The sequence below is a fragment of the Chenopodium quinoa genome, unplaced genomic scaffold (assembly GCF_001683475.1).
Source record: "Chenopodium quinoa cultivar QQ74 unplaced genomic scaffold, ASM168347v1, whole genome shotgun sequence".
Lineage (NCBI taxonomy): Eukaryota > Viridiplantae > Streptophyta > Magnoliopsida > Caryophyllales > Amaranthaceae > Chenopodium > Chenopodium quinoa.
Window position 1 is genome coordinate 3,302,424 of NW_018745080.1, and position 16,384 is coordinate 3,318,807.

The 16,384-nt window shown below is 40.7% G+C and overlaps 1 protein-coding gene across 1 annotated transcript; it reads left to right on the forward strand.

Moving 5' to 3' along the window:
* The first annotated feature begins 2,396 nt into the window (after window positions 1-2,396).
* On the forward strand, window positions 2,397-5,354 carry LOC110709874 (glycine-rich domain-containing protein 1-like). Its single transcript, XM_021888141.1, is given in 6 exon segments — window positions 2,397-2,677; window positions 2,763-2,880; window positions 2,978-3,232; window positions 3,353-3,378; window positions 3,380-3,795; window positions 4,057-5,354. Coding segments are annotated over 5 exon segments (975 nt in total). The 5' UTR covers window positions 2,397-2,516; the 3' UTR covers window position 3,795; window positions 4,057-5,354.
* Window positions 5,355-16,384: the final 11,030 nt, after the last annotated feature.

Sequence of the window (16,384 nt, forward strand, 5' to 3'; positions counted from 1 at the left end):
CCATCTTTAGATTTTATTGGGGATAAGGAATCAAATTATTATTGGTTTAGCTTTTGACCAACTAACATGTCATCATGTCATGGATATGTGGTTGATTTGACTACTAAGTGATTAACAAATAGCAATTAATCCAATTAAGCTTATGTCATAATGTGTGGTTGATTCGCTTACCATGTTTAGTTTCTTAATGAATCAGATACATCGATGAACAATGGTACCATTACATTTCACAAAAAAATTTCCAGATCATCCCTTCATCTAAAGTGACTAAAGAGGTCCCTTTCTTCTAGTAGGATTTTCCTCGTTATAATGTCAAAGTTGTGTATGATTGTAGTGGTCTTAAATTCAAGGTAATAGTTCATAGTGGCTTAATAACATCAATGGATCCAAAAAATTTTAAATATAAAATGTTTTCTCAAATTTTATGTTGAGTGTTAAGAAAAAAAAGATACAAGTCCATATATAAAGCAAAGATATATTAGATATGAACCCATCACGTCAACTTTGATATTATATCAGAAGACTAATTTAACAAAAAATTTAAATAAACTCTATCACGTATATGATGCGTAGGAACGTAAGATTAGTTAAAGTTTTTATTACTCCGTATTTGTCCGTTGAATGAGAAAGATTTGAGAGTGAGATTGAAGCACTAGGACAGTTCTAGTAAAAGGATTAGAACGCTTATACTTTTTTAATTTGTAATTGGGACAAACAAACCAATAAAAATACTAATTTTGAAGACGTCACAAGTTGTAGCTTGTACGTGTAGTAAAAATGTAATTTAAATTGTGATAGAGACAAACAATTGCAAACATTTTCTAAAGTACATTGTTCGGTGATTCACCAATACCTTGCACTAAAAGTTGCAAGTGTGTTGCAAGTGGCCGAGTGGTGTTAGGCTGACACAAATGAGTTATTTAACATTTTACAATTATTTTCACTCCATGTTATACTTCGTATTATTAGTGAAGGTTTCTAAATATTATTGGATGATCATGCAATTTTAAATAATATCATTGTACTGTAAGAAGTTATTTATTGGTATTATAGTTATGTGGGTGTATCGTGTACACGGTTTGTTAATTTGATATTGGATTCATCTTTGAATAGATCTCATGTTACCATTGGGGAGTAAGGGCAATTTTGATATAAGTAGGGATTAGACTAACATTTGTAAATATAACTACAATAGAGGGATAAAGAAGGACAAAAATGGCACAGTTATCTTTTGAAGATTAAAAATAATAATAGAGACTAGAATATATAGCATAAATGATTAAATGTATCTAAAACTATACTCCATTATAATGTGACGTGTTTATAGTATTATAGAGACACCAAATCGTGTGTGTCGACGTTGCCATACATATGCACATATGGTTAAAGTAGGCTAGCTATATACGCATCAACATATACAAGTATCAAGTCTCAATATTGGTCGCATTTTCTTATTAATCATTTACATATTTATACAATATCACATATTCACAATAATCGATTGTCACCAATTAGTTGTTGGTGTAGTGGTGATTGGGGCTACACTTGGTAGGGAAGATCACATGTTCGATCCCCCGCAACAACAATTGGGAGGGGACTGGAACCTAACCACCCAAAACTGATCATCGAATCCGGACTAACCCAAAGGGTGAACCGGGTAGAACACCAAAAAAACAGTAATCAATTGTTTCCAAATTCTTTTGTAAATATTTGTTAATAATATCTCTATACTGAATCCTATCTCCTAAGTCCTGATAATTCTAGACACCTTATATCACAATAATATCACATATAATGTTATCTCATAATATCATACTTCCTCTATTTTTTTTATTTGACCTATTTCTTTTATTACGATTGTCAATACAAAACTTTAACGATCAATAACTTTTCTTTTTCATAAGTAAAAATTATATATTATGATTGTATTTATTGAGACGAATTCAAAAAGATCCCACATGAATATGTTTTTCTTTACATATTATTCACAAAAGACGGTCAAAGGAAAGGTGATAAATAGAAAAGAGGAAGTAACATGGACTAGGTTCATCATGGACAAAGGAGTTTGTAAACACGGTATTTACGATAATATAACATGGTGCATGAAGAGGTCCATTATTTGGGAAAATAGTGAGGAATGTTTAGGTAAGGCTACTAAATAAAGTGGTGATACCTCAAATTTGTGACAATAAAGCTATTCCTTTTTTTCAGCCGAATTGAGGACAAATCTCTAAGAAAACATGATCTGTATTGGAGCTAATTTTAGATTTTAAGTGCTATAGACCTAGACGTTTCACACACTATAGATTACTGTGAACATTTTTTTGCGAAGACAAAATACGTATTAAAATGGTAAATGTGTTCAAAAAACTCTCCAAAAGCATGAGCATGTTTTTTTCCCCAATTTTCCGGGATCATATACACAACATGAATAACCTTGTTTTTTGTATGGAGTACATTAGATATTTAAATATCAAAAGCTCACATCACATGATGTTTAATTCAACAGTTACTTGATGATGGAGGAGGAGCAGAAGATCGAATGGTCCGAATCACAAAAGATCAAGCTGAGTGTAGACCTTGCAACTTCAGCAAGGCAGCTACTGAAATTTCTTGAAGAGATTGACAGAAATCGCGGTCTATATGATGGTCCTGCCTTGGACCGTGCCATTTATAGGTGTGTTGCAGCATACATGTACATCCTTTACTAGTATATAGATTCATGAATTTTTGTATTAAATTGAGACCTTCTATATCTTAAGGTACAAAGATTGTTGGCTACCTCTGCTAGCCAAACAAGCTGAGTTTGCAGTCCTAGAATGCCCTTTGGTTGTACCACTTGACTGTGAATGGATCCAGCATGTTCATTGCCTTAATCCGGTTAGTATCCCTTTGATGTAAAAGCCACATTTATACGTTACTAGACTACTTGTTGCTGCACCTGAAATGGAGGACTAATTTTTACATATTTCTTCAGACGCGTTATAAAACAGATTGTGAGGAACTATATGGGAGAATTCTTGATAAATTCAACGTTGTGTCAACCATCCAAAAGACTTGCTCTAACCAAACCAAAGAAATTTGGACAAAAATGTTTCCTGATGAACCGTTTGAGCTTGATTTAAGCAATCCCTTGAAGGAAAGTAGTGGCATTAGCTACGTTGATTCCCAAAAGACCACAGACTATGATCTTGTATCTGCTGTTAATAGGCAGATCACTTTATTTTACCAGGTAATCGTTCCTCGAATTACATAACAATCTTGACACTGAAATTTCTTGCATTAGTAGGATAATCGTTAATTTCAAGTTTCCAAGGCGTAACATTCACACATGATCATGTTATTGTCACAGGTATTTAGGCCATTTATGAGCAATGACATTTCTAAGGGAAGCAATAGCCAGATACAAGGGTTTTCTTCATTTGATCAAGAAGAACAAGGAGAAATTTTTAAGGCGCTTTTGTGTTCCAACGTATGATATTGACCTCATATGGCATGCTCACCAACTGCACCCATCTTTTTACTGCAAAGACACAGCTGCAATTTGTGGTGACGTACTTGAGCACGATGATACAGACTCTGATAGAACAGAAGGTATGAAACTCAATGTTGGGTTTATGGAGACAACAAATCAGCGGGAAGAAGTCTATGGCCTCAGGTACTGGAAGGCAGGAGCAATGTACAGAGGCAATGCACCTTCACCTCTTACCGTCGATCCTCAGCCCCTACAGGAAGCTTACATAGATGTAATTTTTACAAAATATGATTCAACTTCCAAAGAAAATGCTAATTGAGGTAAGTTCTGAGTTTCTGACTGTCCATGTAAGTATTAAGTACAAAAAATACAAAAAAGCACTGTCCATTTTCACCTCAAGCATAGAAATTTTGATTTTGGTCATTTAAGCGATTGAAAGTTGATCGTGCAATACATTTTAAGTTAATTATAAACAACTTAATTAATTAGAGAATATATCACTCATCAGCTTATTCCGTTTTACATAATGATGATGTTAAACATATCCAAGGAGCTTATATTTTCCCTTGTAACTCTTTAAGGTTCTACTGGAGATAGCGGGAGTAAGAGGTTTACCTCAAGGGCATGAAGATGAATTCTCCATTTTCATCAGCCAGAAATACCAAGGCAATCTTCGCAATGCAAACAAGAAAATGCTGAGCATTTCTTCTTCAGGATCTGCAAAGAAACAGGTGGTTAGTTTTCAATCTGAACCAACTGTGCCGCTACTTGTTGAGCTGATGGCTAGTTCAAGCACTACAAAAGGCAGAAATTCAGAAAAATTTATTGGCAGTACAACAATCTCCTTAGTAGATGCTGTAAATGCCGGACAAGAGCTATCAGTTGACAGATGGTTTGAGTTGTTCCCACCCTCGGAATCTAGAGACATAGCCTATAAGTCTACGAATATCTCTTTCGTTCACTCCACCTGTTAGTGCTCCATATGTGCTCTATATCGTCCCTTCAAATTTCGCCTTTTTCCCAAGCCATACTTGTGTTCTAGATGAGGCAGGATATCCAGTTATTGGAATCTATATGAGGTGATCAGGGCATAATTTGAAGCCAATGTTTTATCTAATTAAGGGAATCAATATGAAGTGTGGAGAATATTTGATATGACAGATATAATTACCATAACATAATGATAATGACATAGTGTTGTGTGTATTATAAGTCTATTTTATATATATTTTTATTCCCCGTCCCATGGTCATATTTATGCTTATTTGAACTTTACGGAGCTATTTTTATTACTAATATATGTTTTTTAGTGTTTTTTTGTAGAGTTGGTATTATTTTGTAGGAATTTGCAGAATTATGACAATTACCGAGCTATTTAAACCACTACGAAGCATTAGAGTCGGATCATATTTCATGACCGTATATTTAAAGCCCAAAACCGAGTTAAAGGATTTTAATTCGGTGATTAAGGGCTCGATTGATGAAGAAGTCCAACTTTTACAAATTAGTATCACGGACCAAGTAATAATCAGGTCAAGTCCAAAAGAAGAGATTGGGCTCAGGGTTTGAATTAGCCCACTTGCAAGTTAAAAGATCCAATCTCGTGGAGCTGCTGGGCGAGAAGTAACGGGCCCAATCGAGCAGGCCGATTCCTGATCTGGGCGCAAGACTTTTCGTATTTGGGCTTCTAATTGATTAGTTTCCTTGTTTTAGTGGAATTTGGGGATTTGGACTTTTCTTATAAATAGGGTGTAGTAGTACCGTAGGTAGGGGGGGAGGTTAGACTTTTAGGAATTAGTTTTATTTTTATTTCTTTGATTTTAGTTTGTTAGTTTGACGGAACTTTTTCCTTAGTTTAGTTTTCATTCTTTTTTTATTATTATTATTGTTTTTATCATGCTTGTTTTAATTGCTTTGATTAATTTAGTTTTTATTATGTATGAGTAGTTTATTTCTAGGGTTCTTGGGGATACATAAATAATATGAAGGGGTAAATTATTATTATTGATTAATAATGCTTGATTGATTTCCTATTGATTGATTTAATGCTATGCAATTAGATTTGGCCAGGTTTAATTGTATGAGTTATGCAATATTGATTCGAGATTCGAGAGATGAGAATTGATGTTTAGGCTTAGTTTCAACAGGCATGTTAATCTATAAATGGTTAGGTCGAGATTCGAGAGATGAGATTTAATACCGGTAGATTGATTATGTGATTATAATACGTAGCAACAGCCCTTTATAATTTGGTTAATTTATGCATTGATAATTGATTGTTATGTTTTACCCTGGAGTATTATTTATTGGTGAACCTATACCCTAGAGCTCTTTATTATTGATTATTCCTTTGATTTATTTGCTTAGTTTTATTATTAGTTTAATCCATACAAATACAAATTGGTTACCTGATAATTTAGATTATAATAGTTAATTAGGAGTAAAAGAACATTGTTTCCCTATGGATTCGACCCTACTTCCCTATCTACTTTAGTTAGAGGACTTAGGAATTACTTTTGATTAGGTGATACGACTAGATCCTGTCAGTGTATATGCTTAATACAGACTAGAGTAATTTTATTTTATGAATTATTTGTTTTAACCATTATACCAAACCATCGGAAAGTAAAAATTAGAAAAGGTAGATGTTTCGAGTAAAAACAATGTGGTTAAGACTTTGACCTTTTGTATGTGGTTTGGAGACAAATTCCGAACTAGATGATGGTTGAGCTGAAGATTTCCTACACAACAGAGCATGTTAACTGGCCTCAGGGGTTTTACCGAGGAAAACCCTTCCAATACTTAAGTTATTATGCGTAATACTAGAGTGTATTAGAAGCTATGCAAGAGTAATAAATGTTGTAGGCTTTAATGGGATACTTTTGCTAGGTGAATTTGGGGTATTTGTGCCTTGTTTTGGATGACAAATATATCCTTTGGCGCATGTGGGCTGGCACATGTGCTTGGGCTTGACTTGCTTGCATTGGATTCTTGGCATTTGGACTTTTGAACCTTTGGCCATGGGCCATTTAATGACCGGCTCAAAAGAGGCTATTTTGGACCCAAACACTAGATATTTTGAAAGACATATGTTATTATATTGAGACACATCTCACAAATTTCCAATGTGTTGTTCCATAATTATAAGTTTAAATATTAAGGTTGATATGTAATTAATCGCATCCAATCAAGAGCATAAATACCAGTGGCATAGAAAGCCATTTCACAAACCAAATTCTAAACATTGCGTATGAGTAATTGATTATAAATAGAAAAACTATCTCAACACTAACTTTAGATAGTAAACTTTTCAAATACCATTTTCCTAAGTTAAAAAAAAAAAAAAAAAAAAAACTTTAGATGATAAATAATGGTAAAACAATATTCATCATTTCTAATATTTTGATGATATGATTAAATTTGTTCCGACACCGATTGATCAACATTGGCCACTGTATCAAAATCGCCATTGACAAGTCTTGAGACCAATCGAATTACCAATTTTTGTTCCTACACCGGTTGATCAACATTGGCTAATTGATCTTTTAAATTCTTCAATTGTCGACAATAAGAAGAAATATCTAAAAAGTTAGAAAAATGCAAGGAATTGAACTGATTTTCAAGATACACCGCTCTAGTAGATTTGTTATCCTGAAAATTTTCCTTGAGTTTGTTCCAGATTTGTTGAGCTGTATCCCCTTTGCAAAGAAGGGTTTCAAGCAAAAAGGTAGAGATAGTGCCATAGATCCAATTTTTCACTACTGCATCAGATAAATCCGCCAGTCTCTTTGTTTTAAAATCTATATGATCAAGAACGTTGAATGCGTGAGCATGACACTCGAACAATTCAACCCAATTCGAATACTGTACTTTCTCACGGTCAAGAATAAGTGGGATGACGTTTTTGATGTTATTCACCCGAAAGCAGGCTAGAGTTAGGGCGAAAATAAAAAAAATTAATAAATTGCGGAAACAAGGTAGGATCAAAACCTGTGATCTGATACCATGTTAAATTTTGTAAAAACTCCTCAATCTGGAGTGTTTACCATTGATTCATATATATAGAGTTATAATAGAGAGTCTTAATCACGTCAGGAGATTACAAAAGATATTTACACAATATATGCAAACTATATCCTTCTATTATAGAATATCTAGAATATCTATCGTATATTCTATCAAAATCATATGTCTAGTGGAGGACGAGAATAAATGAAAATATCTATTGTATATTCTATCAAAAATATGGGTTTTTGATCATGTCACTTATTATCCATAAAAAATATTTTATATATTACGTATTTTATTAGTGATTACGTCAAAATGCAAATTAGCAGCATTTCTATTGCAATTATTAGCAACATTTCTATTGTAATTATTAGCAGCATTTCTATTGTAATTATTAGCAGCATTTCTATTGTAATTTTATAATGGTTAGAAATTGTTTCGGGTGAAAACAATGGGACCTTGCCGAAGGTCCGCTGAAACGGAGAAGACTGGATTCGGTCCAAGTTATGTTGGGCCGAAGGTTTCCTGCACAGTAAACACACGTAAACTAGCCTCGGGGGTGTTGCCGAGGAAGGCCCCTCCGATGCTAAAGTCAGTACAATGTGTAAGAAGAGGACACTATGCAAGAGAGTTTGTTGCTTGAGGCTTTAATGGAATATATCAGAATATATCAATGAACATATGAACGAACATATGAATGAACATATCAATGAACTTATGAATATTGATGGCTTTTATACCTCATCATACATGGAGAGGTTGGGCCTTAGCCCAATTGGCTTGCTTTGTGGGCCGACCTTTGACTTTAGCACAATTGGAGAGTTGAACCTTGACCTTGGGCTTTTAATTGGATCATTTAATATCTAGGCCCAATTGGACTAAATTGGACCCAAACAACTTGCCCCCCAGACCCGATTTGGAAGGATGATGGGTCGGGTTTGATTTAATTCAGAAAAGGAGGGAAGTAAATGATTTAATTAATCCAAAAATTTGAATTTAAACCGTAATTAATGAGATAACAACGGTTAAGGCGGATGATTGTGGAAGTTGGACGGATAATGGGCAGTTTAATCACAAGATCATGTGTTTAACGGTTACTTAGTGGAGTATTTAAGAGAAATTAAAACGCAGACTCCTCGTATCCCATTCCTGGAGATATAAACAGAGGCGCGTCATCTCTCCTCACTTATTCACCAACACAAACCCAGAATTCTCGAGAGAGAAACCAAGAACCCGCATCAAAACTTCGCAAATTCCCCGAGCATTAAGCTTAGAAACTGAGACTTGCCACTACGAACTCGTAAATCGGCAACTTTCGCTTCAGATTAAGGTAAATTCCTTTGATTTCAGTTTATTTTTCTTCGAATTCGAACTCCTTCCCCTTTTCTTTCGACTTTTTTCTTTGAAATAATCAATGGCAAGAGGAGTTAGAGGTAGAGCCCGTGCTCCAAGAAGAGCAAGGCCGATTCCCGATCCTAGGAACAGGATTGGGACCTGGAATGGACAAAGGCCAGAGTCTGACCCTGCTGAAGGGATTAGGGCGACTCCCCTTTCCTCGGCTCCTCCTCAGAGAACGGAGGAGCCGAGCGCTTCTGGACGGGATGATGAAGTTCCCGCTGTCCTTTGGGATATCCTCCCCGGGTTTTCAGAATGGGAGAATGCCGAAGTTGCTTCGGCCATGATAAAGAACCGCCCCTACCCATGGTGGGTGGAGAATGCCGATCAATATCGATTTGCCGAGCAAATTGAGTTGCATTACGACATTTTTGAAGCTGATGGGTATTGGTGCCGAATGCCCTCGGCATCCGATAGAATCCATCGTCCACCCCCGGGGTATGTGGGGGTGTACACAAGACAGCTTCAGTACGGGCTGAGGTTCCCTTTGGACGTATTCGTCCGAGACTTGCTGATCCATTACAACATCTCTCTATGTCAGTTAACTCCCACCAGCATCCGAAGGGTGATGACATACTTATGGGTCTGCAAGTTCTTCAAGTACGTGCCGAACCTGCACTGCTTCAAAAAGCTCCATCGGCTAGTGCCAAATATTCAAAGTGGGCACGGAAGCCATGGTTCTGGGTGGTACCGGATTGAGTCCCGGCCCCAATACCTAACCATGTGGCCAAACGACTCTTCAGACAAGGACTGGAGAGGTCAATGGATTTGGGTTAGGGCACCCACAGATCCGGGCCACCCTTACGTCTTCAGCGCTCCCCGGTACCTCGCTGAGCCTGATCCCGAAATGGGAAGTCTAGGTCCCCCCGCAGATAACGGGGCGGATCCGAACCTTGATCAGCAACATATCTTCGGCAAGCTGCCGAACCGGGGGGGCAGTGGCCGAATGCAGCATATCCCGGAGACTTGGCTCCCCGATACGCATTACGTTTTCTAAGAGAACATGCTAGCAGCTGTTGGCCTCAGCCGAAAGTTTAAGGATGGTAAGCTTCTTCGGCTGGGGCCGAGGCTTTTTAACTATCTCTTTTTCTTCTCTCGCTTCGCTTTTTTATGCTGTGCCAACCTATCTGAACTAACCTTTCCCCTTTCCTTTTTCAGAGCGGGACGAGACCAACGTTGGCATTAACTACGCTCGTCTTGGTGTCAACCGAGAACGAGTTGTAACTGAACGGGCCCCGTCTATCAATGAGCCGAGGCATAGGGAAGTTCATCTAGACTCTTCCCACTTCCAAATTGAGGCTGTTGCTCTGTATCAGAGGCAGAAGCCTTGGTGGAAGAAGAGAGACCCCTGGTTTCGGCTGCTGGACGAAGAAGCTGAAGCTGCCCGTACAGCCGAAGAGGTTGCACGGGTTCTCGAAGCTTGCGAAGGAGGAGAAGGGTCCTCCAGAGCTGCTGAAGCAGAAGCTGCAGCTAGAGCAGCTGAAGAAGACGAGGCTTTGCTGAAGACCTCGGTGAGCTTTCAGACTTAACTTTGTCTTTCTTTTTTTTCTTTTCTTTTTTTTTTTTTTTTACTCACATTCTTCCTCCCCCCTGTCTGTTACAGTCTGAAGAGAGTAACAGACATAGAGAAGGGAAAGCTCCTGTTCGTCCCGAAGACCAAATACAAGGAGAGTCTTCAGACTCAGATATGGACGAGCAGCCCCTTCAGAAAAGGCGCCGAAGGATGGCCATCATCGGCCCTCATGACTTTCAGCGGAGGCCGATGACCATCGGCGTTGCAATAAGGGAACCCGAGGAAGGCAATGGATCGCCGAGGGTTCCCCGGCCACCACCCCAATCACCTCAAAAGACCCCTCCGCCACCTCCTGAGATGAAGGTGGATCAGAGAACTCCCGAATCTAAGGGAGCGGTCCAAGAAGAAATTAAGGAGAGTGCTGCTGAGCACGAAAACAAGGATGTCGTGATGTCCAGTGCTGAGGGCTTCACGGCAGACATCGCAAGAGAGGTTGAGGCTTTCGTCCTCACCCCTGAAGAAGAGGAGGTCATAGTAATTGACTCCTCTGAGAAGGATGATGCTGAGCCATCCAAAGCTAATCAAGCTCCATCGTCATCCTTCCCTTCCTTCCAGACTCTGCAATCTGGAGAAATGGGTTTCTCGGCCCCCCGAATTCCAATCCCAGACCACATCTGGGACCTCATATGGGGTCAGAACCGAGAAGGAGCTGCAGCCTACTTCGGCGATTTTGCTGGCATGTCCGAAGTAGATAGGGCAAGGATCTGGTCGCTGAAGGCCACTGCTGGGATGGGCGAATCCAGCAGATCAGTTCCTGACCCAGCCAGGTCTAACCAACTGCTGATGATGCAGGTAATTTTCCTTGTCTTCATTTCCTCTGAAATTCAGCTCTATTTTTATTATTATAAATATATTTTTTTTTTGTCTTCTTGTTTTCAGTTCGTGCACAATCAGACTCTCACTGTAGAGCTGATAGATACCCTACAAGATAGGGTAGACGCTGCTGTGCACGACAAGAAGGTAGCTGAAGAGGAATTAAAGCTTGCTAAGCTGAAGCAAGCAGCAGCTGAAGAGAAGCAGCAGAAGGGTGAGGAGTACGAGAAAAGAGCTGCTGAAGCCCTCAAAACCTTCTGCGACGCTATGGAGAAGGAAGTTTTTCCCCCACTGATGGAAGGGGAAAAATTCCTTCAGGAGCATATGGGAGTGGACGTCTCCAAATTCAAGGCTGCTGTTGAGAGCCGTATTCAGGAAGGAGCTGCTGCACAAGCTGAAGTGCAGCAACGTCTAGAAGCTCTTGAAGCCAGCCGAATGGCTGCTGAAGAGCTGCTCCAGGCCAAAGATGTCCAACTCTCAGAGGCTGCTGCTGCTGCCGAAGCTCAGAGAGCTAAACTCCATGAGGCTGAGGATCAACTGATGACCAAAAAAGTTGAAGTGGCCCAGGCTCAGACAAAGGCTTCCCAAGTTCAGCAGGAGCTGAATGAGCTGAAAGGTTCCTCCTCCAAGCTCGCTGATGAGCTGAAGAAATCCAAGGAAGACTTGGAGGAGACCCAGAAGAAGCTGGCTGATGCTGAGGCTCTACTCAAAGTCCGTGTCTATACCCAAGAGGAATATGAGATGGGTTTCAGAAACGGGTTCAGAGTATGCCGAAGAGTCTGCCTTCATGCTGAACCGAAGCTGGACTGGTCTAAATGTGCTGAATGGGTCGAAGCTGAAATTCTTAAGGCTGAGGAAGCCGAAGAGGAAGCTGAGAGAATGGAGTTGGAAGCTGAACAGAGGGAAAGGGAGGCTCGGCAGAGTGCAAAGCCCGCTTCTTCTGGGGCTGAGGCCACCATGGGGCTCAACGCTGATCAGTCTGATCCTCAGGCTGAAGCATAGGAACTCGGGCAGTCGTCTTCAGAATCTTGCGGTTCATCATGCGCTTAACTTTAGACTTGCCGCTTTCTGAATTTTTTGCCTTGTTTTTTGCTTCAGCTTGCCTTGTCGTACAACAGTTTATTTTTTTGCTTATGTACGTATTTCGGCAGCTGTTATTTTCCGCTTGTGGGCGGCTGCCGATACAGTTTAATTGAACTTGTAGCTCAATTTCTGAGCATGAATTATTAATCTGATGCTCTTTTCTTCAGTTGCTTTGTTTTTGAATGCTTTACTGTTTCTGTTTCTTCAATTCTGCCGAACATACTTCAATTCTGCCGAACATACTTGCACTGAGAGTGCTTCTTGCCCCCCCCCAGAAATTGAAGTATGACTTCAGCTGAATAAGCAATTTCTTCACTTCTTCAAAATGGGTATCCGAAACACAGGGCCAACTGAAGGCAATGCTTCTAGGATACAAGTCTTACTGAAGATTGACTTCATCTGAAAGTTGGATATCGGAAACACAGGGCCAACTGAAGGCAATGCTTCGGATTTTTGCTTTCTGGGATACAAGGCTCAGTTAAGGCAATATCCCAGAATTGTCCATGGACTCATGTCTTTGGAGAACAAGTCTTACTGAAGTTTGACTTCAGCTGAAAGACCAGTGTTCTTTAAAAAGACGCATATCCGAAACACAGGGCCAACTGAAGGCAATGTTTCGAATAATGGCTTTCTGGGATACAAGGCTCAGTTAAGGCAATATCCCATAATTGTCCATGGACTAATGTCTTTGGAGAACAAGTCTTACTGAAGTTTGACTTCAGCTGAAAGACCAGTGTTCTTTAAAAAGACGAGTTTTGTCAGCCATCTGAAACCCAGTTACCCGAAGGCGAAGGTTTCAGACGAGGCTGATTTAAAAATTTTCAACTGTTGCTGTTATCCTTGATTTTCTGTCTATCTTTGAAAAATGGATACCCGAAACACAGGGCCAACTTAAGGCAATGTTTCGGATAATGGCTCTCTGGGATACAAGGCTCAGTTAAGGCAATATCCCAGAATTGTCCATGGACTCATGTCTTTGGAGAACAAGTCTTACTGAAGTTTGACTTCAGCTGAAAGACCAGTGTTCTTTAAAAAGACGAGTTTTGTCAGCAATCTGAAACCCAGTTACCCGAAGGCGAAGGTTTCAGACGAGGCTGAATAAAAAACCCTTAAAGAGTAGATAGAACAAAGAAAATTTTGAAAGGATAAAAAGTTGTAAACATTTATATAAATGGCGGCTCCAAGGCCTTTCATTAATTCAAAATGTACTTACAAAGATTGTTCTGCCCCGAAGGGTTTACACATGGTATTTCTTCAGTACATCAGCGTTCCAGTGATTTTTCAACTCAGTTCCATCCAACTGCCGAAGTCGGTATGTCCCTGGCTGAAGCTCATCATAAATTTCATAAGGTCCTTCCCATGCAGCTGAGAGTTTCCCATGGATTCGGCCTTTCTGAACTGCAGCAGCATTCCGAAGGACAAGGTCTCCAATTTTGAGAGGCCTTGCATGGACCCTTCGGTTATAAAACTTGCTGATTCTCTGCCTATAGGCGGCCATTCTGTCTCGGGCTGAGTCTCTTACTTCGTCGAGGAAATCGAGAGATTCCCTCATCAGTCGCTCATTCTCAGTCGAGAAGTGGTGCACTCGAAGGCTCTCAGAGCCAATTTCCACTGGAAGGACTGCTTCGGCACCATACACCAGTTCAAAAGGTGAGTGGCCCGTTGCCTCTTTTTCAGTTGTCCGAAGGGACCAAAGGGTTCCAGGGAGCTCCTCCAGCCACTTGGACTTTTGATCTTCCACCCTCTTCTTGAGGGCATTTAGGATCTGTTTATTTGCAGCTTCGGCTTGTCCGTTACTTTGCGGGTGGCATACCGCTGAATATGCCAGTTTGATGCCGAACTGATCTGTATACCGCTTCAGCGGCAAGTTATCGAATTGCCTCCCATGATCGAAGACAAATACTCTCGGGATGCCAAATCGAGTGATGATATTCTGCCAGATAAATTTTCTGACAGTTTGCTCTGTAATGTTCGAGGCTGCTTCGGCCTCGATCCATTTACTGAAGTAGTCGACACCAACTATCAGCCATTTTTCTGGTACACAGCCTCTGGAAATGGTCCCAGTATATCCAGTCCCCATTGGGCAAACGGGAGTGGATTAAGGATCGGCTGAAGATCCCTTGCTGGCTGATGGATAACTGGAGCGTATTTTTGACATTTTTCGCATTTCCGAACCAGCTCCTTAGCATCTGCGATCATGGTGGGCCAGTAATATCCAGCCCTCAATGCCTTATGGGCTAAGGTTCTTCCCCCAATGTGGTTCCCACAGATGCCGAGGTGAATCTCCCGTAGGATATAATCTGCATCTGTTGGTCCCACGCATTTCAGCAATGGGGCTGAGAAGGACTTTTTCAGAAGTTCCCCCCTGAAGACAATGAACCTAGAGCTGGTTCTCTTCATCTTGGAGGCCAAAGCTTTATCTTCAGGAGTTTCTCCCCGAAGCTTGAAAGCTAGGATGGGGTCCATCCAACTAGGCTCTGGGTCAGCGCAGCACACTTCAGGTGCTTCGTCGACACTTCTCTCTCGACGCACTTCTACATATACAGATCTGTTCAGCTCGGTAAAAGATGAACTAGCAAGTTTGGAGAGTGCATCGACTTGAGTATTCTGACCCCTTGGGATCAGCTGAACCTCAAAAGTTTTCAGCTCTGCAATGACTGATTTGATCTTGGCAAGATAAGCTATCATGGAGGGCTCTTTGGCCTCGTAGCTGCCACTGATCTGATATGCAACTAGCTGAGAGTCTGTTTTTAAGCAGACATGATCGGCTTCCAGGGAGATGCACAATTCTAGGCCGACGATTGCTGCCTCATACTCGGCTTCATTGTTCGAGGCCTTAAAAGAAAACTTTAGTGCATACTCAAAGGATTTGCCTTCGGGAGAAGTTATCACTACTCCTGCCCCTGAACCGTTTTCGGTGGAAGATCCATCCGTAAACACGGTCCAAACTTTCTTTTCACTGTCTAGCGCTTCTTGGTATGAGCAGTCGGCCAGGAAATCCGCTAGAGTTTGAGCCTTAATGGCAGCCCTCGGACGGTAGCTGATGCTGAATTCGGTGAGCTCAAAAGCCCACTTGGCTAGGCTACCAGATTTTTCAACCTTGCTGAGAACTTTTTCCAACGGCTGATCAGTTAAGACCACTATCTGATGGCAATCAAAATAGGGCCTCAGCTTCCGAGCAGCTACTACTACTGCGAAAGCAACTTTCTCGAGTAGTGGATAGCGAGTCTCAGCATCCGTCAGTGTATGACTGACGAAGTAGATCGGTTGCAGACTTTTACTCTCTTCCTTCAGCAATACTGCGCTGATAGTGGCAGGGCTAACGGCCACATATAGGTATAAAGTTTCTCATTCAGCTGGGCTAGCCAGCGTTGGGAGTTCAGCCAGATGCTCCCGAAGCTGTTTAAAGGCGTCTTTTTGCTCTTCCTCCCAAACGAGCTCTTTTGTTTTCGGGAGTTTCAGGGCTTTGAAGAAAGGTAACCCCTTATCCGAAGCTCTGGAAATGAACCTCGAGAGGGCTGCCATTCTTCCGGTGAGCCGCTGAACATCCCGCTTCGTTTTCGGCTCAGGAAGGTCGAGTGCCGCTTTGACTTTAGAGGGATTGGCATCAATCCCCCTTTTGCTGACCATGAACCCAAGGAATTTCCCTGACTTCACGCCGAAGACACACTTCTTCGGATTCAGCTTCATTTGATGCTTTCTCAAGGTGGCGAAAGTTTCAGCCAGGTCCTTTACATGGTCCTCTAGTTTTTTGCTTTTGACGATCGAATCGTCAACATAGACTTCCATGTTTCGGCCCTTTTGATTGGCGAAAACTTGATCCACCAGCCTTTGATAGGTTGCCCCCGCATTTTTCAATCCGAAGGGCATCATTTTGTAATTGTACACCCCAGCGTTCGTGACGAATGCTGTCTTTGCTCGATCGTCGGGGTGCATAAAGATCTGATGATACCCCGAGAATGCGTCCATGAAACTAAGCAAGGCATGGCCACTTGTCGAATCGACTAGCTGATCGATCCTCGGCAAGGGATAGAAAT